At 35.3% G+C, this 27,102-nt stretch overlaps 1 protein-coding gene across 3 annotated transcripts in view; it reads right to left on the reverse strand.

Moving 5' to 3' along the window:
* Positions 1-233: 233 nt before the first annotated feature.
* The window catches only part of LOC128859236 (uncharacterized), a 126,666-nt gene continuing 99,797 nt past the window's right edge, over positions 234-27,102 (reverse strand). The window contains exons 3-8 of one of the 3 annotated variants that reach the window (XM_054096071.1): positions 10,914-11,179; positions 10,707-10,810; positions 10,161-10,575; positions 9,637-10,097; positions 9,429-9,548; positions 234-4,627 (exon numbers count right to left, since the gene is read on the reverse strand). In XM_054096071.1, the coding sequence (XP_053952046.1) occupies positions 4,547-4,627; positions 9,429-9,548; positions 9,637-10,097; positions 10,161-10,575; positions 10,707-10,810; positions 10,914-11,179 (1,447 nt within the window). In that variant the 3' untranslated portion in view covers positions 234-4,546. Of the gene's footprint in view, positions 4,628-9,428; positions 9,552-9,636; positions 10,098-10,160; positions 10,576-10,706; positions 10,811-10,913; positions 11,180-27,102 lie in introns of all 3 variants that reach the window. The other 2 variants (XM_054096070.1, XM_054096072.1) reach the window with 2 other exon arrangements.

Below are 27,102 nucleotides of genomic sequence, written 5' to 3' on the forward strand. Positions count from 1 at the left end.
GCAATTTAATTTGCTGTACACTCTGCAGAGAAGTTTACTTATTGCGTTTAATCAGCATTCCACTGCTTCCATTCAACAAACAAATTCAGAATTTTCGTAAATTCCGTGTGTGCCAAGTTGTTTATTTTTTTTGGTATTGCATGTTTTGTGTATGCTTTTTCACAAGGAATTCACGATAATTTAACTGGTAGTTGCTTTTTTAATAAAACAAATTTGTTTTGGTTTTTAATTTTTAGGTTTGCACTAAACTGCATTATTTATTGTGTATTTGTTTTAATACTATTTTATTTTTGTATGCTAACATTGTTTTATTATTTAAATTTCATAAATACCCTTATTCATTTTGTTGTTTTTGTTGCAGCTTAATATTTAATTTTTCATATCAATCATTGCTGGTAACTCTTAATGCTTCTTGGTGTTAATGTTTTTTACTTATTTTCTTTGCAAAAAATATTTTTTGTATGGAATTTTTCCCTATCTTAATATAAAAGCCAAACTGGGGTGGAAATTTTTTTTTTTTAATTTCGTTTTGCTTGAAATAATTCCGTTTAACTCTTTAATTCCCAGTTCCAACTGAGTTAAAACAATATTTTTGCTAAATTCCTTCTATACAAATTACATGTCAGTACAAAATGTTAACAAAAAGGTAAAAAAAACAAAATTGTTTTTGTTAAATCCCTTTATACAAAGTACATTTCATTGCAAAATGTGGAAACATAAAAAATTAAAAAAAAAATTGTTTAAACTTGTTTTTTTTTTAATTTTGTGTAAATATTTTTATACGTAAACATAATTTTTTAAATAATAAAAACCAAACGCACATTTTTTGCTGTGTATTTTGTTTAATTATTACAAACAAAGAAATTTACTCCTTCAAAGAAATTTAGGCACCAATTTTTAATTAAACATGAACAGCCAAGATTATTGGACATTCTTCAAAAAAAATAAATTTTGAACATAGGAATATAGAACGTATTTGTTACTCAAGAAACACCTTGGACTAAAAATTGATTTTTTAAACTCTCTGGCACTGGGAACTGAGCGGTCAACTAGAAATTATTGCTGTGCTCGCATATACACATACATATGTATGTAAAGCCGGAGACGTATGCACTGCTACTTACTCGAGTGCTGGTATGTATGTATGTATGTATGTGGTTTTAAACATTTTTCCATGATTATTTATTATTTTTTGTATATTATATATCTTTTCCCAATGGAAGTGTAGATTGTATTGGAACTGCCGTTGGCTGCGTTATTCCAAAGCTACAGATACACAATTTTTTTCATACTTTCCTTTGTTAATAATCATACAAAAACACATAATTAATTCGCATTTTAATAAATTTTTTCTTTAAAAAAGTTCACACTAAGCAATTTTTTATATTAAATATAAATATGTATGTGTGTGTGTGATCGTTTAATGCTAACATTGCACTCACAAAAAAGTACATACAACTACTAAAATACTACAATAGTAAACAATTTTAATGGAAATCTTTAAATATTTAGTGACACAGCAGAGCGAAGGAGCGTTGAAAGTTGAGAAAAACACAAACAAAAAATATACAAAATTCATAGATACATATGAATGGGTTAATAGACAAATTTGTTTGTTTACAACTAAAATTATTTAAATACAAACTAAAAAAAATTCTTAGTTATTAAGCGCTTATGCAGTTAGTAGCTTACACACAAAGTTTAAACAACAAATATTTATATATTTGTTTTGCACTTATAAAAAATTTAACTAAAATCGCTCGAACTTATTGCTTAATAAATTATAAATACGTATCTACGGCTACACAATTAAAAAATTTTTATAGTGCAAATTTTTGCAGCATTAATGTTTTTTGTTTTTATATTTTCTTATATAATTAAAAATATATATGCATGTTTAATTGTATCACAGGGGGAATCTTTCGTTTCTGAATTTCTATAAAAAAATATGGAAAATTTGCAAAATGCAGTAATTAACTTTGAAAGCCAGTTTCATGCAAATTTTTCGTTAATTTTTTTGGGTACAGAAAACGCTGAAGCGCTCAGCGTAAAAATCGAAAGAAATCTTAAATATATATGTATGTATGTCTACAACAAATCACACAATGATGACGGGTAGGGAAATGGGAAGCTATTTTCCCAAAATTGGTGAATTTTTATTTTAAGTTCTATTATTAGAACTCTTTTTAATTTGGATAAAATGTACTTTAATGAGCCAAAGGGTGTATTTTCATAATATTTATATTTTTATGATTTTTTTCTTCTTATTTTATACGTAATAATTTTGAATAACGTGCGCCATCACGCAAGGTCGCCGCTTGTGTGTGCGCCGGCTTGCCGTGACCTACAAACGTTTCCAACATTGCACCAAGTCCCAGCTTTGTTTTTGTCACTGAAAGTTTTCTACTTGCTTTCGTAGTAAATTTTTTTATTTTTAGTGTTTTTAATAATTTGTGAGTTTTTTGATTTGCGGTTAGTGACGTTTGTTTTTTTAGCACTTTTCATTTTCTTACTATAAGAGTAGAACATTTAGATGCTTTTAACACTTGAATAAGAAACTATTTGATATTTTATTACCATAGTTAAAAATGGTGTGTTTTATTTGCCATTAGTTGAGCAGCGCTGCAAAATATGCTACCTAAGTTTTTTATTTCTATTATTTTTGTTTTTATTAGTGATTTTTCTAAAACTTGCATGGAAGTTGAGTGAAAAAGTTTAAACGAAAACACCGAAACATGAAGATGTTGAATTTTCTAATTTTTTTTGTGCTGAAAATTGGCAACCTTCTTATTTTACTAGCAAAGTAGCGAATCACGAAAAATGCAACAGAAAGCTAATTTTTATGCATTTTAGCATTCCAGAGGACATAGAAGTTATTTTTTCTAATTTTTTATTTACTAAAAATTGGCAACATTGTTTGCTACTTTACATACAAAGGCTTCAAAATAAGATACACGATAGAAATAATACAAAAATACAATCCGCAGCACACAAAAGTTTATTCCTATAACTTTTACTTTACTAGAAACTGTCAACTTAGTTTTTTTGCCTTCAAAAGCTTCTAAATATACGAGTAATAAATACGGCAAGCACTTTACTGAAACACAACCAACCGTGTGGCTTTCTATTTTTTTTTTTATTGAACGCCAAAGTCAGCTCGCTTGGCGCATTCTGAGTGACATGAGACTTCCGCAGAAGCCTAGAAAAAAATCTGAATACATTTTATGCTCAGCAACCTTTTGTGTATTGAAAACGGGCAACTTTTTGCTACTTCATACTAAAAATAGTTCAATGGAAATAAATTATAACCACACATTCTTTACTTTAGTATATAAATTTGTCAGAATTCTTATAATGTGAAATATTTCCATTGAAAATTGCCAACTCTGCACACTATTTTACTTGTACGCAGCCGGAAATTTTTACCTTTATATTAGTATTAAAATCCTGCATTTTATGCGTAGATCAGTGAAGCTATGTGACTTTGACAATTATTCCTATCATTCATATGGGTTCAATGAACTACGTTGCCAATTTTCATTACTTTCTGTTATGCTTTCAGTTAAATCAATCAAATTTTGCGATGTTGCCAAATTTCACTGTTATCTGCATGTTTATAATTCAACGATGTTGCCAAGAAAATAAGAGCGACGTTTCTGTAATTTTCAGCGCAATTTATATACGTACTTTTCCCGTAGTTTTTAATTAATTAATTTAAGTTTTCCAAACCTTTTTCTTAATATTTTTTCCATGCTGCTTTTCGATATATTTAAATACATACTTGCATTACCTGCTATAATTTGTATATAGAAATGATTGACCTTACATACATACATACATACACATACATGTGCACATATTTTGAAATGAGCAAAATGCCTAAAATACTGGATTCCCACCTTGAGTCGCGGTTCTTCGCTTCGTACGTTTTCAAAATACCTTTGGCACATAAGCATGACTATATGTAATGCCAAAATAATACTTTAACCGTTAATAGGAACCATAAGAATTGACTTGAAAGCACAGCCGCGTGTAAAGAAATGGTTTGCAAAATATTTTAATATTTTAAAATGTTTAAAGCTGGCAAAGACTCTTTTCAAAATATGCGTACGTATGAGGCCTTGAGAAAGGCTTTGATTGGTTTTTTCTTTTTTTGTTGACTGCGCAATTTTTCGTAATATGTATGTATGTATTTCCACTTTCAATGTGCTTTTCAAATACTAATGTGCTTGATATTTGTTTCTAAGCTAAGGATTAACTGCTGCTTTGTTTCTGCTGCCCAAGAGCTTTTTATAATTTTATTGTTTAATGCTTATAAAAGATTTTTAACTTCTTCCATTTACTTTCTAGCTGCGCTTTTCGTTTCCTTTCTGCCTTCAATCTGGTTATTCCATGTTTTTTGGATTATATATTTTTTTTTAATATAATAGTAGTTCATTTCCTTAAAAATCATTGTGTACCTATGTATTATGTATGTATGTGTAGGTGTTAAATTTTTTCTTCAATATTTAGTGGTTATAAACATATTTTAATTTAAAATATAAATTCAGTCACTATCATCGCGATTTGCATATGCTGAACTTCGGTCATGGATTAGCATTGAGAGTGTTTCTAGACTGCGCCGCACCTGCAAAGAGTAGGGAGAGGAGAGACAGTAATATAAAGACTGCAATGCCATTTATATTAATTTAGAGAAAATGTAGTCTATTAATAAATGTACAATAAAAAATGTGTTAACATATGTTTAAGGGAAGAAAGTATAGCATCCTGCATCTTTTTCTTTAAGGGACAGATACCTGTAAAATTTCGAAAAAGAAAAAAAAATTGTTTTCATAAAATGTTAATATAATCCTTTAAGAATATGCCAAAAAATTTTTAGAACTTAAATTTAAGTACTTCTTATATTATATTATAGATCGTCAACCGTGACCACTCTATTCTTTGCATTCGAGCGCTGGGAGAGAGAGGTATAGTTACGTATTCAAACTTTAGACGCGTTTTTCTCAAAACTATATTTTTCGAATTGTCGTACACAATAATTCGAAAAGTTATTATTAATTTTGCACACATCTTTTTTTTCTATGTGAATTTACAATTCGAAAATTTTTCGAAAAAATAATTTTTTCGAAGCAAAAATAGTAGGAAAATTCGCCCCAAAATTCATTGTTTTTTTTTTTTTTGAAGCATTTTATTCCGCGAATTTTTTTTCCATTTGTTTTTAATTCACATAGAAATTATGACATTAATAAACAAAATTTTTTTGGCTTTTTGTATTCAGGTCACTGACGTCGATGCTACAATGCCCGCCGATTGAGAAGCCCCGCTGCGACATTCCTGCAAGAATTGAGTGTACTTCCGCCATTTTAAATGATTAAAATAAAAAATGATTAAATTAAAAAATTGTTGTTGAATAAAATAAAAAAAATTGTTATTTTATTTTAATGTATAAATAAACTGTAGGCCAATTTTGAAAAAAATATATTGATTTCTTCATTTTAAATAATTTTAATGAAAATCTGGGAAAATATGGCCGTTTACAAGTATCTGTCCCCTTAATCAAATCAATCTGGTAGAATTGTTGGTCAAGAAACCTATATACAAGTAAAGAAATTCGTAGCCATGTTTGCAGGATATTGGCGAAAAATGGGAAGCATTCTCTAAAGCCTCCGTGGCTTTTTGGTTATTTTAAAATAAATCTAATATATTACGTAATTTTCCATATACATTTTCCATCAGCTGATACGGACTTACGGGGATCCTATGAATATGCGCCCTTTGCTTCATTGGTGCAATGAAACAACATTGGGAAACACCTGTGGCACCTCTGTAGGGCGCAATTCATCACTTGAATGTGAATTTTGGCAGGTGTGTTTAAAAATTGTTTGTTTACGCCATGGTTTTTCAAGCGTCAGTAATTTATTAATCAACATAGGCGGGTCTTATCTGTATTTATTTTCAGCAATAATAAGCTTTGTTTTGAAGCTGAAAAGATGTTGATTGTTGGCAGGCAATAATTTTGTGCGTTACATTTGATTCCGGGCAGGTGGTTAAACAAGAAAGTCGAAAAAATGGTGACAATGGAAATACCAAAAAATATATTTAATTTTGGAATTGTGTTTTTGTTTTGATCACACAACATTCACTGTATGGAACTCATTGATGAATCTGGAAATATACTGATATGATTAGCTAGAGGCAGCAGCGATTATTGTTTAGGCGAATGAAGTGGGTAATCTAAGAAAAAATATAAATAGCGCGTGGTTTTGGTAGTAATAATAATAATGAAAATTAAAAAAGAGTTCCAAGAACAAATATGCACGTATCATCAAACGTCACTTAGATCACATTGTATAAATGTAACGGGTGTTTTTTTCTTAGAGAAATGGAACTTCTTAAAAAAAAAAAATTAATGAAACTATCAATGCAAAATTTTACGTCACTTAGTGTTTAAAAATAATTTCGAGCGACTCACAAGCAGGTTCAGCAAAGAAAAAAGTTAGTGGCAATTTCTTATAAAGAATACCGGCGGTATGAAAAAATTTAGGTGACAGAGGGGCGGGGCTCAGTATAAAACACTCATCACAAAAGTATAGGAACCTACTGGTTGGATATAGATTTTTGTGTTTTCCTCAAAAAAGACCAGACTGTCGAAAAAACGAAGGAGACAAAAGGTGGTACACAATGGTTGCGCGTAAGAAAGGATAGAGGCGCTACAGAGGCTGCTGGCAATCCCTATAACCCCTGGTGGTTTATTCAGCGACTTACCTAGTTTCGTCTGATTGATATTTGTTTTCAACGATGGCAATCACACTTGCATGCAATGTGAAAAGTAGCCCGATTGTTAGCTCACAATTAGCGAACTTGGTTTCTGCCTTCTTATTGGCAGCTATATACCTAACCTAACCTAACAGCGGGTTAATATATTTCAGATAAGCTTTTTTTTAAATATTCTTTATGGGTTATCGAAGATAAAAAAAGTCATACATTTTAAGAGACTTGAAAAATAGTACCAACAAATTTTTAGTTTGCACAATTTTTAGAAATTTCGATATTTCCACAGTTTTCTGTTACATTCGGCCACACCTACACAATTCTTATGTTACTTATTATAAAAAACTAAAAGCTGAACCAAAAATCGTTGAAAAAAGAGGTTGTCTGTAAAGTCGGTTTACTGACGATAGTTTAACGTGACAACGTCATAAGAAAATATTGATGGAATGGTTGCAATTTTCAAAACAAAATTTTAATTTTATTTGTTTGATAGATATTTTGTATGGATATAGAGGAGGAGGTAAATGGAATTGCAATGGAATAGGTCAAGTTACATTTACACAAACGTGAAAAATGACGAAACATTTATCAAATTCATGAAAGATATCTTCAATTTCGATTGTGTATCAGACGTTAATAAGTCAACAACACTAAGAGGCACCATCATCGATTTGCCTTTTTCAAGACACTTTACACTCGAAACACTCCCTTTCATTTCCTACTTTTTCTATCATCGTCCTATTCTCAACAGAGAAATGGTTCATTACCATGCACACAGGAAGAAGGCATATGCAAATACAAGTATGTGAATTTATATACCTACATATGCGCATATACATACATATATATGCTCACTCAAGTAGGACAGAGCCAGATGTCGAACGTTGCCGAACGCGGGGGCCGATTGTGCTATTTGTCATTCGTTCCACGCTCTCGCTTGCAGTTCAAGCACATTAGCTTACATTTGCTTGCGTACGGAATAGATTCGTATATTTGATATGTCCATATGACTTGTATGCATCTTTGAATATAGATTTGTTCTTTTTGAAAATTACGCGAAATTGTATATGTATATGCATGTTTATATATTGTACATATATTAGTATACAACATATCTTATAAGGTAGAGTAGAATGGGGTAAGATAGGTCATTTTTTTTTGGAGAGCTCTTGCTACGGTGTTTTTGCATTGATTTTGAAAAATAAGCAAGATTTTGAAAGGTTATTTATCTGCTAACATTTTGGTTATACTGACTTATGTTTGGCTAAATATTTTTTGGAAGCTGCATTCAATAAGACAAAGGTACTTTTTTTCGATATTTTCAAAATCGGGGGGCACGATAGGTCACTATGTGTGAGAGGAAAAGAACAATGTAATACATGGCTTGGAAATTAACGTTTTAACTTTTATTTATAGAGTATGAACACTGCACATGTTATAAAAGTTAGGAATTTTTCTTTAATTCATCACGCGAGCACGTAAAGTTTCGAACGGAATTTTAAATTGTTTAGAGGCTGATCGAACACTAGCGCCATCTCGGACTGCCGCGATTGCGTTTTTTACATCCTCTTCATTTCGTTTCGGCGTTTTTCGCACATAATTACGCACCATTTTGCTGCAAAAACAATTAAAATTTATTTTATTCAATTAAAAGTAGTGACCTATAATGCCCCCAGACGGCTGACCTATAGTGCCCCCAAGCACATGTTTTATGTTAGTGTCGATATTTTTTTTCAAAACAATAATATCAAAAAACTAACACATTATTCGTGTTCAGCATTATTTTCTACGTAAAATAAAACTCACCTGACAAATATTTACATACATTAAATGCACTGCACCGTAGAATAAAAAAAATGCTATGTCGGAGAAAAGCTCACAAAAAACTAAACGACGCCAGAACCAGGATAACTAATGAATGGTGACGGCCGAAATGACAGTCGCAAACGTTGTTCCCCACCACGTATTCAATTCACATAAGACGAGTGACCTCTGCAAAAACAGTGCGACGAAAACCCCACCTACCTATTGTGCCCCCATACCTATCTTGCCCCATTCTACTCTATATGGTAAATATTGCCACACATTTTTTCCTTCATATATAATAAAAAAATTAATAATAATAACATTAAAACAACAGGTATTATTAACAAACTTGGTTTTATTTTAAATTCTTCAAGTAAATCAAATTAATAATAATCAATAAGAAGGCATATGCAAATACAAATACGTGAATTTATATATGTACATATGCGCATACACATACTCATATACGCTCACTTAAGTAGGAGAGAGCAAGATGTCGAATGTTGCCGTTCGTTTGCTTTGTTCGTTCCGCGCTTTCGCTTGCAGTTCATTCAAGGTAACGGCAATGAACAAGGTAACGACAAATGAGCAAGGTAACGACACATTTTTTCGTGCGTGCAGCCGGATAAATACAATTATAAGACGTTATCACGTCAAAAAGATAAATAGGCCGCCGCTAAAATTTTTAACAGCTAAGTAGTCTTGATAAAAAAAATGTGGCCTTGCGTGCAGTGAAATAAATACAACAAAAAGCTGCAATTTCTTTTGCGCAAATATATTGAAATAAAAGGAAAAAACCTCACAACTGCGGAACTAATTGTTATTTAATGGCCAATAAAAGGATAACTAACCTTGGCAATTTGTTCTAAATTGTGTGTAAGTATATTCTGAGCTTCTTCAGTACTTTTTGCCTGCAGTTCCTTTTGCCAACGCAAAGCTTCTGCGAATATATCGTCATCGTTACCGGAGCGCTGCTGGAAAATGTGAAAAAAACAAAATAAAAAAACACATTTGAATTATGCTTATACTCGTTCTCCCCTCACACTTGCCCATACGCACCCAATTGAATTCCGTTGGCGTATGGGCGCTCGTTTTCGCCTCAATATCCAGTATTCTATAGAGCAGGAACACGGAGAATAACGTCAACACCATGGTTAGCAGCACACCCAAGTAAACCACATGTAATTCCGTGGGGAATTTCAAGCGTAGCAGCGCTTTTTGCCTGAGCGTCTTAAAGCTTGACACAGCTGCGTGCGCAGCTGATCTAGGTGTGCCAGCCATCACTGTAGTAGGCAACGAAGACGATGTTGATGGCGTGGGTGATGATGAAGCTGATGTGGTGGAAGAGGCGGTGCCGGCAACTATCAGTGCTATACCTGTGGTCACAATGCCGTCGTTGCAGTTGGCGTTTGTGCCAACGGAGGTGGCGCTTTTGCCGCTGTTGGAGTTGTGACTTGCCGTAGATGACGCTGAATTGGAGTTGGAGAAGGCGCCGGCTTGTTTGGCATCTACTGGAATATCTGCAATTAACAAAAGTTCGTTATTTGTGTGTTTTGTTTTATTTTATTTGTTTTTTGTTGTACCGGAATGACGATGGTTTTCATGTGCAGTTGTTTTGCCCTCGGCAATGCTATGACTGGATCCAGCTAAATTACGCCGAATTAGCGTTTGACCAAGTTCGTTCATACTACCAGCGGCAGCAGCTGCTACTGCGGCCAGTGCTTGCGGTGGACTCTCATTGCCGCTGATCGAACAACTGCTGTCATCCTCAATAGAGTATTCTTCGGAAACTTCAATTTCTGCGGGTATTTTTGGAAGAATTTCGGCAGGTGCTAGTGGCGGGCAAACACTACACATTAGGCGGAAGGCTGCCTCGCGGCTAATAAAGCTACCGAACACATGCCTTTCATCGGCGGTGGCGACACCCACGGCATTCGGTATGATTTTTGCCGTCTTCTCTTTGGAGATTTTTGTAACGGACGACGTGGGAATGACAACCTGTTGGGAGGAATGAGGGTGGCGAAAAGGGAAAACTTGGGTAATTATAATGAATGGAGGTACACTTAGGCATGTGAGCGATAGAGTGTCTATGTGTGAAATACCAATCAGCAGCCAACTATTCAACTCACCTTGGTCACATAACCAAACACATTTGAATAGAATGCGAAATGCTGATCCGTTATATAAAGATGTCCTTGGAGCAGAATGTCGCTGACAAGCGCACAAGAAAAATCTGTATAATGTCAATATTATAATTAACATTTAGTTATTTTTTATACGAAGTCATATATATATATATACATAGGTATATAGTCATTTTTGCACTTTTTACTTACAATTGATGAGCTTCTCATCCTTGGACACCTGCGTAAAGTGCCGATGAAATTTCTTCACACGCGAACTGGAGACCTCTTTACGCTTCTTCTCCTTTTCGACCGCCATCGTTGAAGCAGCAGCAGCAGCTGTTGCTGCCGCTGTCGATTGCTCATGCTTCGCCGTGGTGTGGCCGCTCCAATTACTGCTAGTGGCACTTTTACGCGACGTTGGGCTGATGCTGCGTATGCTGGTTCTAGACTCGCTTGGTGCTAATGGGTTTAACGATCTAGAATTCAAAGCGAAAATAGGAATTGCGTGAATGCTGAGTAGATTTAGCGGAAATGAGTGATCACTCGCAAATAAGTTGCTAAACAATACAAAATAATTCGATTTCGTTTTATTTTATTTACAGAATTAATAAAATATGTAAATGAATTGTGACAGCAATTTTGGAGAAATGTAGAAATTCTTATTTGATTTTTCCCAGTCTTTTTTAAGGGGATACAGCCACGACTCCTTTCGAAGAGTTTGCGGCTATCCACGCAGGTATATCAGAAATACGTTTTAATTTTTGACGTGATAACGTCTTATAATTCGATTTAGCTGGCTGCACGCACGAAAAAATGTGTCGTAATCTTGCTCATGCGTCGTTACCTTGCTTGAACTGCAAGCGAAAACGCGGAAGGAACAACAAAGAGCACAATCGGCCCCCGCATTCGGCAACGTTCGACAACTGGCTCTCTCCTACTTGAGTGAGCATATATTATATATGTATGTATATGCGCATATGTATATAAATTTACATATTTGTATTTGCATATGCCTTCTTATTAATTATTACTAATTTGTTTTACTTGAAGAATTTAAAATAAAATCAAGTGGCTCATCATCATCCTTACCGAATTTATAATTAGTGACGACTAGTTGTTAATAATACCTGTTTTTTAATGTTTTTATTATTAATTTATTATTATGTGTGAAGGAAAAAATGTATGGTAATATTTACCGCATACCTTATAAGATATGTTGTGTACTAATATATGTATATAAACATGCATACATATATATACTTTGGTGCAATTTTCATAGACTAATATATGTATGTACATATGTACGCGCCAATTATATATATATATAATATAGATATGTCCTATGCCAATACATATAAACATGCATATATACAATTTCGCGCAATTTGCAAACAAGAAAAAGAGGTTGTCTGTAAAGTCGGTTTACTGACGATAGTTTAACGTGACAACGTCATAAGTAAATACTGATGTAATGGTGCAATTTTCAAAACAAAATTCTAATTTTATTTGTTTGATAGATATTTTGTATGGATATAGAGGAGGAGGTAAATGGAATCGCAATGGAATAGGTCAAGTTACATTTACACAAACGTGAAAAATGACGAAACATTTATCAAATTCATGAAAGATATCTTCAATTTCGATTGTGCATCAGACGTTAATAAGTCAACAACACTAAGAGGCACCATCATCGATTTGCCTTTTTCAAGACACTTTACACTCGAAACACTCCCTTTCATTTCCTACTTTTTCTATCATCGTCCTATTCTCAACAGAGAAATGGTACATTACCATGCACAGAGGAAGAAGGCATATGCAAATACAAGTATGTGAATTTATATACAAACGCGCATATACATACATATAGGTATATGCTCACTCAAGTAGGAGAGAGCCAGATGTCGAACGTTGCCGAACGCGGGGGCCGATTGTGCTCTTTGTCGTTCGTTCCGCGCTCTCGCTTGCAGTTCAAGCACATTAGCTTACATTTGCTTGCGTACAGAATAGATTCGTACATTTGATATGTCGATATGATTTGTATGCATCTTTACATATAGATTTGTTCTTTTTGAAAATTGCGCGAAATTGTATATGTATATGCAAGTGATATATGTAACATACATAAGAAATATAGCTTTAAGTATATTCTCTCCTTAGAGTGAGAGTTCGACTCGCTGTCCTGAGCAAAGCTCAAGTCAGTAGTTAGTCTACCGTGTAAATATAAAGTTGAATAAAAGTACCTTAAGAAAAAAATTAAGTAGTAAAGTTTACTGGCGCAGTCAAATTTTAAGAACCTACACACGACGTTTGTTAAAGAAAAAATGTATGTTTTGTTAAAAAAAAATTAAAGAAAGTATGAAATAAACACAAAAACAAAAAACTTTAAATTAAGGAAAAATACTTGTTTTCTAAGTACACGTGATTCAAAGAGGTTCACCTTCACAGAGCTCTATGAAACGAAAAAGTATATATTAAATTGTGAAAATATATTAAAAATTGTGAAAATATATTAAAAATTGTGAAAATATGAAAAATTACAACATCACCTTGAATGACATCTAAAAAGAGAGAACAGAGAAGAGAGTTAGTGTATGTATGTGTGACAACGAAGTCAACGAGCTTTGCCAGCAATTGTTGTGTATGAGCCAAGATGGATTGAATAAGGTGACAGCATTCACCCAGCTGAATTTTTCGCCGAAGGTATGGCTTACGTCAAATTGATATGCTTTGTTTGTATGTATTGGTATGTTTACATTCGTATGTTTACATTTGCTTGCTGATTTTGACATGATGCTTGCACCAAACGCAACAACAAATACATGTAGGGTTTTACTTATATGTGTTTGCTGTCACCTGTAATAAATTCGCCTTGGTATGAGCGTGGGATCTACTTCGGCAACAACAGCGGTAAGAGTTGTAAAATTGAGTGCATCAGCAGCTGATCCAACGGAATTGTCAATATCTCCAACGAACGTTATCGCAGCAACAGTAACAATGGCTGAAGCTAATCAAAAACGAGAGCGAACTATTCAAAGTATTAAGTTAGTTGCTCCCTTTGATGGAGACAGGAATTATTTGGCGTTATACATTGATTGCTTAAACGCATTAATGCCAGCGTTGTCTTCTCTTAATGAAAGCGAAAGGCCGTTTTATTTCCAATGCATCATAAGCACTCTACGCGGACCAGCATTAGACGTAGTCAGAAGGGAACAACCTGAGACATGGGAAGTATTGAGAAATCTCTTGATCGAAGAGTTTGCAGATCCCACACCAGTGACAACGGCAATATTGATGGTTGGTAATATTAAATTTAAAGGTAACGTAAGGTTGCTTTGTGAAGAAATAAATGCAGAAGTATGTAAAATTAAAGATAGTATAAAATTAAGAGAGTCAAATACCTCAAGTATAAATTTTTTGTATACTGAGTTAACACGAACTAGTTTAAAAACTCTTAAAAGAGAATTACCTTTTCACTTAGTAGCTTTAATTAATGCTAACACAGTTACAGATGTGAAGTCTGCTATTCAAATTTTAAGAGAAAATGAAGTTTATGACAACGTTGTTATAGGAAAAAATACTAAGAGTAATCCAAGCAAACAGCAATTCAACAGTTACAGAATTCCAAATGCGCATTCAACTTTAGCTTATAATAACCCACAATATAATCCGTACAATAATGGATTCGCTGATACGCAACAGTATTTTCCTTATGACCCAAGTAATTTTCAACAATCGCCATATGCATCACCATGTAATACCCGTTTTAGCTTTAATCCACAAAATCAAGCACATAGCTCACAATTTAAAAGCAACAACAATTTTCAAAACCCATTACAAAATTCGTATAATAAGCAAGCAGTACATTCACAACAAACATATAGAAATAGGGGCAATAATTCAAATCAATCTAGAATTAGGCGTTTTGGAATTCCTGAACCTATGGAACAAGATAATGAGAATTTTCGGCTAGAAGCCTCGGATACTTACCAAAAGTTCAACTAATACTCCAAAATCGCATTTGTAAGTTTCTCGTTGACACGGGGTCATCAATAAGTTTAATTAGACCTAATATTTTTAGCACACAAATTCTTGAAACGAGTCCCATAATGTTGACAACGGTTACAGGGAAAATAATATAACATTAAACAAAACTCAAAAGGTATCAAATGAAAGAAAAAATATGAATTTAGTATTCTACGTGTACGATTTTTCCACAAAATATGATGGATTGATTGGTTATGATATACTTAAACAACTTAATGCTAAAATTGATATCGTTCAAGAATGTATAGTTTTAAACGGTGTCAACTACAACTTTATTGATAAAGATGATTCAAAACCATGCTTATTTTTAGAAAACTTCTGTGCAGTCACTGATCTAGGATTTAGACTACAACATCTGAATAAAGAAGAACATATCGCTTTAAAGAAACTTTTTTAAAGAAGGTGACACACTAACATTTACAAATAAAATCAAACATAAAATTAAAACGATACACGATGACCCTATTTACGAAAAGTCTTATCGATATCCCCAAATGCATAATTTAGAAGTAGATAAACAAATTAAAGAAATGTTGCAACAGGGTATAATTTGCCACAGTAAGTCACCGTATTCAGCACCAATCTGGGTTGTGCCAAAGAAGCTGGATGCTTCTAAAATACAAAAGTGGCGGATTGTTGTAGACTATCGTAAGTTAAACGATATCACTGTACACGATAGATACCCTATACCCATTATGGATGAAGTGCTTGATAAGCTTGGTAAATGTATTTACTTTAGTACCATAGATTTAACAAAAGGATTCCATCAAATTGAAATGGATCCAGCTGATAGAATCAGAACTGCTTTTTCCACACAAAGTGGACATTTTGAGTTCTTGCGTATGCCGTTCGGACTTAAAAATGCACCGTCGACATTCCAAAGGCTGATGAACACAGTCTTAGATGGTTTGCTCGGAAAAATTTGTATGGTATACTTAGACGATATCATTGTCTTTAGCACTTCTCTCCAAGAGCATATTGAAGCTCTTGATAAAGTCTTTCACAGACTTCATGAAGCTAATTTGAAAGTACATATCAACAAGACTGAGTTCTTAAAGAAAGAAACCGAATTCCTAGGACATATTGTAACGTCAGAGGGAATAAAACCTAACCCGAATAAAATTGACTCAATTTTGAAGTATCCATTGCCTAGGACTACGAAAGAGATTAAGCAATTTTTGGGACTAGTCGGTTTTTATAGAACATTTATTAGAGATTTTTCCAAAATTGCAAAACCTTTAACTCAGTGCTTAAAAAAAGGCAACAAAATAGTTGTTAGTAAAGAATACGTAAATGCAGTAGATACGCTCAAACTTCTCATAACAAAAGGTCCAGTCTTGGCATATCCAGATTATGAAAAGAAGTTTACATTAACTACTGATGCATCCAACGTAGCTCTTGGGGCCGTTTTAAGTCAACAAGGGCATCCTGTATGTTTCGCTAGTCGTACGCTCAATGAACACGAATTGCATTATTCCACAACAGAGAAGGAGCTGCTTGGTATTGTTTGGGCAACTAAATATTTTCGTCCATATTTATACGGTAGAAAGTTTGTCATAAATAGTGACCATCGTCCCCTTCAATGGCTCCACAATTTGAAGGAACCGAATTCAAAACTATAGAGGTGGAAGTGGAAACTCAATGAATTCGACTTTGATATAAAATATATACCAGGCAACGAAAACCACGTAGCAGATGCATTATCGCGTGTTGAGCTCAAAGAATGCTATTTTGGCGACGATTCTTCCAATATCGCTACAATACATTCCGCAATGGAAGACTCAGAATCACATATTCCGATTTCCCTAAAACCAATTAATGTTTTTAAGCGACAATTAAGATTAGTAAAGAGTAATGAAAATACTTTACATACAGAAAATATATTTAAAAATAGCGTAACTACCATTAACTACATCGACCTAACTATAGACAAAATAAAAGACATAATAAAGAAATTTTTAATAGACAAGAGCGTTACTATTTTCATGCCTATTGATAAAGACTTTGTGAAATTTCAAGACGTTTTTAAAACCCTAATTAACAATAGACGACACAAAATATTAGTAGCGACTAAAGAGATTCAAAATATACGAGACTTTGCCGATTTTAAAACGAAAATCCTTGAAATCCACTTAGAAGGTCTTCACCAAGGTATTGAAAAAATAGCTAATCGTTTTAAAAAACAATATTACTATCCGAACTATTTAAAAGAAATTACTAAAATTGTAAATGAATGCGAACTTTGTAATAGGTGTAAATATGATCACATCAACCTCAAACTCCCATTGAAAATAACCCCACCTGTTTACGAAATAAGAGAAAAGTTTGTTATCGATTTTTGGGAATAGGGAAAAAAACATTATCTTACATGTATTGATTTGTATTCAAAATTTGGAGCCGCTGAAGAAGTCCTAACATTAAATTGGTTAGAAACAAAAAGGGCACTTCTAAAAATATTTAATACAATGGGACCTCCAAAAATTTTAAAAATCGATCAAGACCAAAGTATTAATAACGTAAATATTAAAAACTGGTGTGATCAGCTCAATATTCGGATTGAAGTAACAACAGGAAAAACGGGTATTGCAGATATCGAACGTTTCCACAAAACACTAAATGAAAAACTTAGAATTATAATTAGCTCAGATGATAAAGAGTTGAAATACATGCAAATTGAACAAGCTCTTTTTACATACAATCATAATATAATACATTCTACGACTGGTGAAACTCCATACAATATTTTTTTCAATCGTTTATCACCTAAGTTTAACGCGCAACTTATAAAAGAAACCAGAATAAATAATGCAAATAAAAAACGTAGAGAAAACATAATAGGCACTTCTTTATTAAATGCGGAAAATTCTAGAAAACGTCTAGATAAAACAAAAAATCCCTTTAGAAAAGTAGAATTAGTCAAACCAGAAAATGACAATGAACATTTTATAGTTAGATTTAAGAATCGTAATGTAAGAAAATACAAAAGTCAATTTAAAAGAAAGAAGAAATTCAGAGAAAGTTAAAAATGTTATATTCTCTATATAAATGTATTCAATTCTTTACTTTTTAAGAAACATCACTAATACTTTATTAATCCTTTATATACATACGAAATTTGAAGTCAAAATGTTAAAAATTGAAATTTAAGTTTGTCGCTTAAATCTTTTGAATTTGAGTCTTAATAGTAGTTTCCTTCATTATAAAAAAAAAAAAAAAATCACTGAAGTTAATGTGTTTAAATAATAAGGATACTGCTCTTTCTTTGTGGAGGGAGGAGTGATATATGTAACATACATAAGAAATATAGCTTTAAGTATATTCTCTCCTTAGAGTGAGAGTTCGACTCGCTGTCCTGAGCAAAGCTCAAGTCAGTAGTTAGTCTACCGTGTAAATATAAAGTTGAATAAAAGTACCTTAAGAAAAAAATTAAGTAGTAAAGTTTACTTGCATGTTTATATACATATATTAGTATACAACATATCTTATAAGGTATGTGGAAAAATTAAACCATACATTTTTTCCTTCACATATAATCAAAAAATTAATAATAATAACATTAAAACAACAGGTATTATTAACAACTAGTCGACACTAATTATAAATTCGGTAAGGATGATGATGATACAATTGGTTTTATTTTAAATTCTTCAAATAAATCAAATTAATAATAAGATGTCGAACGTTGCCGAACGTTGTGCTCTTTGTCGTTCGATCCACGCTTTCGCTTGCAGTTCATGTAAGGTAACGACCATGAGCAAGGTAACGACGAATGAGCAAGATAACGACGATTGAGCAAGATAACGACCATTGAGCAAAATAACGACACATTTTTTCGTGCGTGCAGCCGGCTAAATCGAATTATAAGACGTTGTCACGTCAAAAGAACAAATCGCACATTTACTTCAATAGTGTCATAACTCAAAAAACAAAATTATTCAGGAGAGCAATTTATAGATTTAAGCTTTCTTTTGTGGGTTAAATAAAAGCTAACGTCGCAGATTTTCTATGCAAACTAGTGATATGTCATATGTAGTATACATTATAGAGGAAATTCGACCGAAATGAGCGATTTGCTACTTTTTCTTCAACAAAAACTTTTCTGCTTTGAATTATGTCATTCTTTCTGAAAAAATATAGACATTTCTCCGTCATAAAGTAAATGTGCCATTATTGTTGAGAAATAAAATACAATATTTTTACATTTAGACATTTTATTTTCGAAGTTTTTTAACTAAAAGAGCTGGCGAAAATCCTCCACTGAACCCTCCACGAGGGTGCCAGCTGGTAATAAGTACCACAGTTTTCCTATTTTCAGGAGGTACTTAGCTAAGTTAAGGGTACTATGGGTAGGGTTCGATACTTCTCAATAGTACAGCACTACTCAAAGTACTTTTAACGTGGTCGGGGGTGAAGGGCTGGATTAAGGTGTGATGCGACCCGTGCCGAGAATCTGTCAGGCTTGGGGCCCTTCTAATAAATAACCAAGTCTCGAACGGAGCTTACGGATAACTGGCGCCCTCCGTAATAACTAGCCTTACCCGTGTAGTTCGGAGCTATGCACGGGCGGACATCCTTTCTCCGACACTCGTGGGTCCAAAATGCAAAGAGACTATCATAAAACAAATAAAAAAAAGGAGATCGGTCCTCCTTCTAATAAACCGACAGGAACAAACAGTTCCGCAACAAGAGCAACGGTCGCACCGAGCTCAAAGAAAACGCCATCCATCGGCTTAATAAGTCGATCGAAACATATAGCGACAGCCTCAGCGAAAGCGAGGACAGCTGACACACACTCAGAACTGGACACAGGTCCAAGTACAAGTAGGGGGGCACTAGCCCGGCAGTCAACTGTGATTCAGCCCCCAAAAACGGTCCCGACCGGAAGCAATGCTACTGCTAGCTCCGGTACCGAAGGATGGCCGCTTGTGAGGGTGGTAGACCCAGCGAAAGCGAGCTACCAGGATCGCAGAAACGCAGCTAGGCTCCTAAAGAGGGTGCACGAAACTCACCCAAAGGAAGGTTAAATGTCACAGGAGTTGAAAGAGCGAGAGCGATCATTTCTGATTTCAACCCCCACTTCAAACCAATACAATCGGCTCCAACACGACAGCGGTGCTTGGAGGATAATAAGCCAAGCGCAAAAAGGCACAAATCAATGGGCGTGACGCCCAGAAGATCATTTGCGGAGGTTGCAAAAGACCGCTTTATCATAGGAGTCCTGGACGAGAACCACCCGGAAGGTATGATCCCCAGGGCCCAGTGGAAATGGATCGAGGCCGAGCTAACGAAAGTGGCACTGAAGGTTATTCTGGAGAACCCCGGCCCCCCGCCTGCGTGCGAAGACTTAGGCTGGCACCAAGGCCAGATAAAAATAATAGCGTGCGACGATGAGAGATCGGTTCAACTCTATAAAGAGGCCATCTCCAAAGTCGGCGAAGTGTACCCAAATGCCAAGCTAGTGGTCGTGGACAAGAAGGATATTCCGTCCAGGCCGCGAGCAAGGGTTTGGTTACCTTCAACCGTCGAAGACCCGGAAGAGATTATGAAGCTCATTCGGGTCAGCAATCCGGATATCCCAACGCAGGAGTGGAGGAATGTCAAAACTCTTACCAACAAAAACAGCGTGGAAGAATCGAAAGAGCAGAAGCGCGCCACCATGCAGGCTCTCCTGCTCCTCACAGAGAACTCAATCGAACCATTAGCGAAATGCGATGGGCAACTGAGGTACGGTTTTGTAAAGGTGAAGCTTCACATTTATAAAACCGACACGGATGCAATTGAGTTCCTCGCCACGAAGGAAGGTGAAAAGCCCATGAGCGAACTAGAACCCATGAGCGAAACCGAGCCAATGAGCGAAGACGACCAGCCCACCGAAGAAGAATACGCCTCTTCAGGCTCAGAAATGGGCTTAGGGAGGTTGTACTTCGAACGGGAGGGTAAGTATTCCACACAACAGCGTAAGTATTCCGAAAGGGATTTTTTATGCGAAAACAAAGAATACCCAGACATAACGCTAACAGCTGATGCATCTTCTGCAGATAAACCTACATCATTGTAAGGAAGCCTGCCTTGCCCTCCTGGATCGTCTGGCAGAAGATCAGCCGGATGTAGTCCTCATCCAGGAACTCTGGGTACGGAATGGCGAAATCTGCGGTCTGAGGACATCAGTAAAGTATACAAGACCAATTGTGAAGGTACTAAAAGAGCATGCATAATGGCAAAAGCACATCTTAATATATTTATGATTCAAAATTTCAGTAACGCAGATACTCCATTTATTACGCGCAATAGACAAGAAGTTCTTGATATTACGCTAGCATGTCAAACCCTCTACGGAAAGATGACGCAGTGGAGGGTTCTGAATGAACACTCTTACTCCGATCATCGCTACATAGAAATAAAATTTGGGGGAAACAACTCAGGGGCCCTCCCGCCAGCAGGAACTTGAAAAAGACCAACTGACATATATATAAACGGGAACTTAAGGAAAGACTTCCAAATTCCCAAAATATTACCATTGAAGACAGAGAATCATTGAACGAACACGTACAAATCCTTACGGAGGTCTGTAGAACTGCTCTGAACAAGGCTTGCCCTTTAATTAAGTATAAGGGGAAGAAAAAGCCGCCCTGGTGGTCAGAAGACGTGTCTATATTAAGAAACGACAGCAGAAGACAGTTTAATAGAGCGAAAGCGACACGAGAGAGTAAAGACTGGGACTGCTACTACAGTAAGCTAAAAATTTACAAAAAAAGAAGTTAGGAAAGCGAAAAGGTCTGGTTGGAGAACGTTCTGTGGAGAAATCGAAGGAACCACAGAGGCTTGCAGACTGCGTAAAATCCTTTCAAAAAAACACTATTCCACCGGATACCTCCAAAAACCGGACAGGAGTTGGACTACTTCGAGTGACGAAACTCTGAAGTTGCTAGTGGACACAGACTTTCCCAGCAACGAATCATCTAACGTATTAATCAACAATGGTACAGAAAGACCAAACTCTGACATTGAAGAAATAATCACTGAAACTAGGATAACCTGGGCAGTGAACACGTTCAAACCATTTAAATCACCGGGCCCAGATGGATTATTCCCGGCCCAAATACAACATTCACTCAACTACATCATGGAGTGGTTGACGGCCATATTTAAGGCTGCTCTGAAACTGAAAAGTGTCTCATCAGTATGGAAAGAGGTAAAAGTGGTCTTTATCCCTAAAGCGGGGAAAAGTTCACACACAACACCTAAGGATTTCAGGCCAATTAGCCTATCCTCCTTTCTGCTAAAAACATTAGAAAGAATTTTAGAAGAGCATATTAAGGCTAAGATCAGCCCTAATAAGCTCAGCATCTCACAACATGCGTACTGTAAAGGGAAATCAACTGAAACAGTACTTAACTCACTTGTTACAGAAATCGAGAAGTCAATGTATAATAAAAAATTCACACTGGTAGCCTTTCTAGATATCGAGGGCGCATTCAACAACATCCTACCGGATACCATAATAAAGGCACTGATGGATTTCGGGATCTCTGGCGCTCTGGTTGAGTTCATCAAAAACATGCTCTTGAGCAGATTTGTGATCGCAACCCTAGGGGCCTCAGAGATCAAGAGATCAAGTTAGCAGAGGAACACCTCAAGGCGGTGTGCTGTTCCCTCTCCTATGGGTGCTGGCACTAAACTCATTGCTAAAGAGCCTAGAGGAGAGAGGACAACACGTCGTAGAATATGCGGACGATGTTGCAATGGTAGTAAGAGGGAAATTCCCCAATACACTTAGAGAAGTCATGCAAGATTTACTAAACATGGTTAAAAACTGGTCAAAAGCAAATGGGCTAAGCCTCAACCCCAATAAAACTGAACTCATCCTATTTACCAGGAAACATAAAATTCCAAATATAGCTCCTCCGACTCTAGATGGAACGGCAATGTCATTTAGTGATGAGGCCCGCTACTTAGGTCTAATACTAGACCGAAAGCTAACTTGGAAGGCAAATGTCGAAGATAGAGTAAAAAGGGCGACAATAGCACTATACTCTTGTAAACAGCTGATAGGACTAAGTTGGGGTCTCTCCCCATCTATCGTATACTGGCTTTACACGGCAATTGTCAGACCAATCTTAACATACGGCATATTAGTATGGTGGCCAGCTTTAGATAAATTGTACATTAAAAGAACCATGGCACACGTACAAAGAATGGCCAGTCTTTGCATCTGCGGGGCCCTCAGAACCACACCCATAGATGAACTAAATATTATGCTTAACATTTTACCAATAGAGCAGTACGGTAAGCAAACAGCTGCCAAAGCAACTCTCAGACTAAGAGAAATCGGCCTACTCAGAACGTACCAAAGGGGACACTCCTCAATTTTAGAACAACTCCCGTGCATTCCCAGCATAACGGATTTCAGTAGGACCAAGGACATCAATTTTAATAAATCCTTTGTCACAGTATTTCCTTCCAAAGAGGAATGGGATAACGGGCTCATTGTTAAGATAAATGACTTAAACATCTACACAGATGGCTCAAAACTGGACAACAAAGTAGGTGGAGAGGTCTACTCCGACAAATTCGGAGTATGCCAATCATTTCGCTTACCTGATCATTGCAGTGTATTTCAGGCGGAAGTCACTGCCATAAAAGAGGTACTTAAAGAAATAAAAACGAGAGTATTATCCACAAATGAAGTCTTCATTTACTCGGACAGTCAAGCAGCAATAAAAGCGCTGGAATCAAAAACGCACTCGTCAAAAACAGTTCTAGAATGTTTTAAACTACTAGATGACGTATCTAAGTGCTACAAGGTGCACCTTATCTGGGTACCAGGCCACAGGAACATCGCAGGAAATTGTAAGGCGGATGAACTTGCAAGAACCGGTACAACGCTCGATCTCGAACCGGATAAGGCGCTGATACCCATGCCCATAGCCACTTGTAAATTACTTATAGACAGGGAAACCATCAAAAAGGTAAATACAATTTGGGAAAACCTCACAACATGCGAACTAAGCAGACAGACATGGCCGAACTGGAACAGCGGTCGATCGAAGATCTTGCTAAGATTCAACAGAGAATCTATAAGAAAAATGATAGGTGTTTTAACTGGTCATTGTTTAATAGGCAGCCACGCTAAAAGGTTAGGACTCCCTTACTTCGATTTCTGTAGAAGCTGTCTTAATACAGAAGAAACGGAAACAGTCAGACACCTTTTATGTGAGTGTGAAAGCCTAGCTATGAGAAGGCTGCGCACTCTCGATACAGCATTTCTAACCGATGTAGCGGATATAGCCCATCTAAAACTAACGCAGCTCTGCTCGTTTATTAAAGCAACCGGATGGTTTGAAAAGGAACACGTAAAGTAAGGATAAGCTCCAGTGGTATCACAATGGACCTGCCGAAGGTCTAAGTGTGTCTTACGACAACCACCCTACCTACCTACCTACCTACTAAAACATAAATTAAATAGAAAAATTCATAGCATTAGAACATATTTTTATATGAACGAGGTTTTTTAACTAAAACAAAAATTAAATACAATACAAAAATTCATAGCATTAAAACATATTTTTATATGAACTTCATTTTCAGTTTTTAAAAATGGTACTAATAATAACTACAGGAAAATACAGGGAAAATTTAATCACAAATTGCTATAAAATTCTTGATAAAAACGTGGAATCAAGTTCTTTTTAATTAATTCGTTGATATCTTCTCTTTTATTATTAGGAATTCCGATTTTGGAGAGGTTGGCTTTTTGTAAATCAATCGATGTGCCATGTTTCTTCTTCGATTTGATTATAGTGGCTTCTCTGAACTTCTCTTCAGCGTATGATGTTTTGAAAAGCACAGAGTTGGGTGACTCTCTTTGAACCTTCAAGATTTTCACTTCAGAGAGTTTAATTTCTCCCATATTCAATGGACCCATGTCATTAGAGAGTAATTTGATGTCAAAGAAGTCTCCATAAGACATTTCTTGCACTAAGAATGGGTGGCCTGTTTTCTTTGCAGATCGACTTATAGTAATAAATGAGTCAGTGGTGTATACTGGACCACTTTTAAGGATTCGTTTAGTTGCTCTCTCAATAAGGGAATGTGCTGAGTCTCCTTCGTTTTGGGTGTGGCCTTTGATGAGGTACTAGTGGGTGATGGACTTTATACCCAAGTAGCGAACGGCGTATAAATACAAGGCAACCATGAACTTGTTTTTCTGTTGTCCAGCACAATTATCGGAATAAAATATTATTTCATCTTCATCAGTCTTTGCCAAACTTTTAACTTCAAAAACGCATGTTCCTAATTCGTTAACACCACGTTTTCCATTGGATTCGTCCCAAACAAAACATTGACAGTAGTTTGTTTTTATATCAAATATGGTGAAATTGAACACATTTACTTTAGATTTATAATAGGGCAGACACTTCGCCCTTTGGTAATTGCATGACTGCTTGCAAATCATACATTGCCATAAATGCATTTTGTATTTCCTTGTCTTTACTTTTCTCTTCTCGCGACAAATTTTTCTCATGCAAGTGATTTTCATAAACGCCTTTGTTGTTCGCTTTTTCATCGACCGTCATATTAGTATAGGCTTCGCATTGCTCACACAGATCTTTTTTGTGGGTAAAAAAGGAAATATTAAAGTTTTCCGTAAAGGATCTATAAAACGAAATATATGTGCAAAATGGCTGTTTTTTTTTCTTTGCATACATCTACATAGTCGCGATAAAGACTTGATATTGTTTTGCTTCCCTCAATAAATGTTTTAGACGTATTTGCTCTCGTATAATGGCTTTCGATTTTCGGTATTGTTTCAATAAATGCCCTTATTCCATTTGCAATATTCTTGTCAAGTTTTCTGTGCTTTCCGTGTTTGCCTCTTTGATCCGGCTGCAATAATTGGTTCGCGAGCTTTTCTCGTTTCTCTATCACTGTTCGTATTGGTCGATCATTGATATCAAGAGTGTTTTTAAAAAATAATTTGCAGACGTGAATAGAATTGTCAAAAATCTTACAAAAAAGGCATTATTGTATTGTCGAGGAGCTCTTTTTCCACCCAAACGCACATAGCGGTATTTGGGCTCGACGAGTTCCATACATTTGGAAATAAATTGCCTCTGCTTCTCAATATCGCCAAGAGCCCAATATGAGGAAAATATCTCTTTTCTCTTCTCTTCGCTAAATTTATTTGAACATCTATACCGGCAGCTCTCACCGTAAGGAGGTTTAATTTATCTTTTGTTTCAAATGATTTTTTTTAAGCTTACATAGTATTTACCACTATTTCTCTTTTTCTTGACAATGTTTTTCTTCCAATTTTCCGGCTGCTTCCTCTTTTTTTCCCCTTTCATCGCCGGACCAGCCAAAATGATGGGAGAATTGTTTATGTTTGAAGTTGATGTGCTTGGTTGTAGATCGAAAGAGTTTTGGTTAGTTACTGGCGTGCATAATTCTAGATCTGGAGAATCTTCCTCGAAACAGTTATCGTAAATTTGGCTGTTTACCGCGGTCGGATATGGCGGGTTATCTTCATCATTGCTGTAGATAGTATCTCTGGAATCGTTAGCGGAACCTGGGAAGTATGTCACGTCAGCTAAGGAATTGTCACTATCTTCTGACAACGATGATGAAGAAAATGCGCAATTGTTTTTGGATAACGACGTAAGTAAAAAAAGTCCAAGTAAGCTAAAAAAAAGTCGAAATTCGTCATTTATTATCAGCAATAGCGTATCATTTTGCGTTATTAGAAGGTGTTTTGCATTATAGCGGATACATTATTAAAACAAAATCGCTATTTCTACAGAGCCCATTTTTTCACGAAAAAAACGTCACAAAACAAAATATCTAATTACGCAATTAATTTGTTTTCAACAACAACGTCACATATTGTATTGCGCAAATTATGAGGAACTAACATTTTTCAGCAGTACAGTCACAAAGCGAAATAATATAGTTTACATGAAAATTAGCAACACGAAAAATATAACTACCTTTTCACATAAATCGCTGTAATTCAAAATATATCGTTTTTTCGGAAAAACTAATAACACTAGTCTACAAGGAAAAGTATCCGAAATAATTTAAACTAATATCTGCTTCTCTGTCCATGCAAAATTCGGATTGATAACTAAAATTAATTTATTAGTTTGAGTTTTCGAGATATCCTAACCTAAAAGTGCAAAAAACCCCATTTTTGCCCATATTTGAGGTTATGTAGCCTTGCAGATGTTTTCTTTCACCAAAATTAAAGGATGGCATCTTTAAATACAATCCTTCTTTTTTCAAATGGCGTTTTGTTCGCTCAAATATCATTTTTTTTCGCAGAGATATCGCATTTTGAAATTTTCATGTTTCGAAA

The sequence above is a fragment of the Anastrepha ludens genome, chromosome 3 (genome assembly GCF_028408465.1).
Source record: "Anastrepha ludens isolate Willacy chromosome 3, idAnaLude1.1, whole genome shotgun sequence".
In the NCBI taxonomy this organism is placed as follows: Eukaryota; Metazoa; Arthropoda; class Insecta; order Diptera; family Tephritidae; genus Anastrepha; species Anastrepha ludens.